The sequence below is a fragment of the Bison bison genome, unplaced genomic scaffold (genome assembly GCF_000754665.1).
Source record: "Bison bison bison isolate TAMUID 2011002044 unplaced genomic scaffold, Bison_UMD1.0 scf7180017863450, whole genome shotgun sequence".
Taxonomy (NCBI): domain Eukaryota; kingdom Metazoa; phylum Chordata; class Mammalia; order Artiodactyla; family Bovidae; genus Bison; species Bison bison.
The window spans coordinates 40,520-42,265 of record NW_011494022.1 but is presented as its reverse complement, the minus strand read 5'-3'; the positions used below and the strand labels follow the sequence as shown (position 1 = coordinate 42,265).

The following is a 1,746-nucleotide window of genomic DNA, read 5'->3' as shown; positions in this document are numbered from 1 at the left end:
TTAATTCCTATCTCCTGTACAATGTCATGAACCTCAGTCCATAGTTCATCAGGCACTCTATCAGATCTAGTCCCTTAAATCTATTTCTCACTTCCACTGTATAGTCATAAGGGATTTGATTTAGGCCATACCTGAACGGTCTAGTGGTTTTCCCTACTTTCTTCAATTTAAGTCTGAATTTGGCAATAAGGAGTTCATGACCTGAGCAACAGTCAGCTCCCAGTCTTGTTTTTGCTGACTGTATAGAGCTTCTCCATCTTTGGCTACAAATAATATAATCAATCTGATTTCAGTGTTGACCATCTGGTGATGTCCAGAAGGTAAAGAGTGAAGCAAAAAATTTACTGAAAAGTAGTTGCAGAAATCTGTATGGGTGGACTCAGAGACAGATTCACGCCTGTGGGAATAACCCTGTGTACGAGACAGCAAAAGAGACACTGGTGTATAGAACAGTCTTATGGACTCTGTGGGAGAGGGAGAGGGTGGGAAGATTTGGGAGAATGGCATTAAAACATGTATAATATCATATATGTGAGTTGCCAGTCCAGATTCGATGCACGATACTGGATGCTTGGGGCTGGTGCACTGGGATGACCCAGAGGGATGGTATGGGGAGGGAGGAGGGAGGAGGGTTCAGGATGGGGAACACATGTATACCTGTGGCGGATTCATTTCGATATTTGGCAAAACTAATACAATATTGTAAAGTTTAAAAATAAAATAAAATTTTTTAAAAAAAAGGAGTAATTTTCTAAGTCTTCATCTTCCTTTATGACAATCACCTTGCTTTGTCCCTCCCAGGTTAACTTGTCTCAGTACCCTCCCCTGGGGTGCGCATGCACATCCTAGCCGAGACAGATCTTGAAGTGAAGGCTTCTGAGAGAAGCAAGACTGATTATGGCCTAGAGTTATCCTGACTTTTGACTCCAAGGGAACTTTCTGTGCACATGTAGTGGCTTCCTTATCAGACAAGGTTTTTTACTTTCTTTGTCCTTACTATGATTATTCCCTTAAAAGTGAAAGTTGCTCAGTCATGTCTGACTCTTTGTGACCCCATGAACTATACAGCTCAGTTCAGTTAAGTCACTCAGTCAGGTCTTACACTTTGCAAATCCATGGACTGCAGCATACCAGGCTTCCCTGTCCATCACCAACTCCTGGAGCTTACTCAAACTCATGTCCACTGAGTCAGTGAAGCCATCCAACCATCTCATCCTCTGTTGTCCCATTCTCCTTCAGGAGTGTGTTGCCATGCCCTTCGCCAGAGAATGTTCCCAACCTAAGGATCAAACCCAGGTTTTCCACATTGCAGGCGGATTCTTTACCAGCTGAGACACCAGAGAAGCCTTCATTCCCTTGAGGTAAGAGAAAAAGACTATTTACCCTGTTTTTTTTGGCTGTAAATCCTTCAACTGGAGCCCACCTATCTCTTATCTTAAGAAATGCAAAGAGGAGGTTGGTTGATTATAAATTTCCAACCTGGAATCACCTATCCTACTCAAAAGGAAGTTTAAAAAATAACAACATCTTAAACTAATAAGAGCAAGTTAAATGGATAGGCAATCTAGAAAAAAACTTGGTAGCACATTTAAGAAGTTTCAACCTCACTAAAAAAAATTATTATTATTTAATTAATTAATTAAATAGGTCATCTTAGGACAGAGTTAAAGTTATTAGTGGGCACATATGTTTACATGTTTTTACTTATATATTTAGAAAGAAAGCTGTGAAGATATATCAGTGAAA

At 40.2% G+C, this 1,746-nt stretch overlaps 1 protein-coding gene across 1 annotated transcript in view; it reads left to right on the top strand.

Moving 5' to 3' along the window:
• Positions 1-917, top strand: part of LOC104983846 (olfactory receptor 2T6) — a 10,343-nt gene extending 9,426 nt beyond the window's left edge. Inside the window, exon 2 of the mRNA XM_010833372.1 lies at positions 868-917. Coding sequence (XP_010831674.1) covers positions 868-917 — 50 coding nt within the window. The remainder of the gene's footprint in view (positions 1-867) is intronic.
• The last annotated feature ends 829 nt before the right edge of the window (positions 918-1,746 follow it).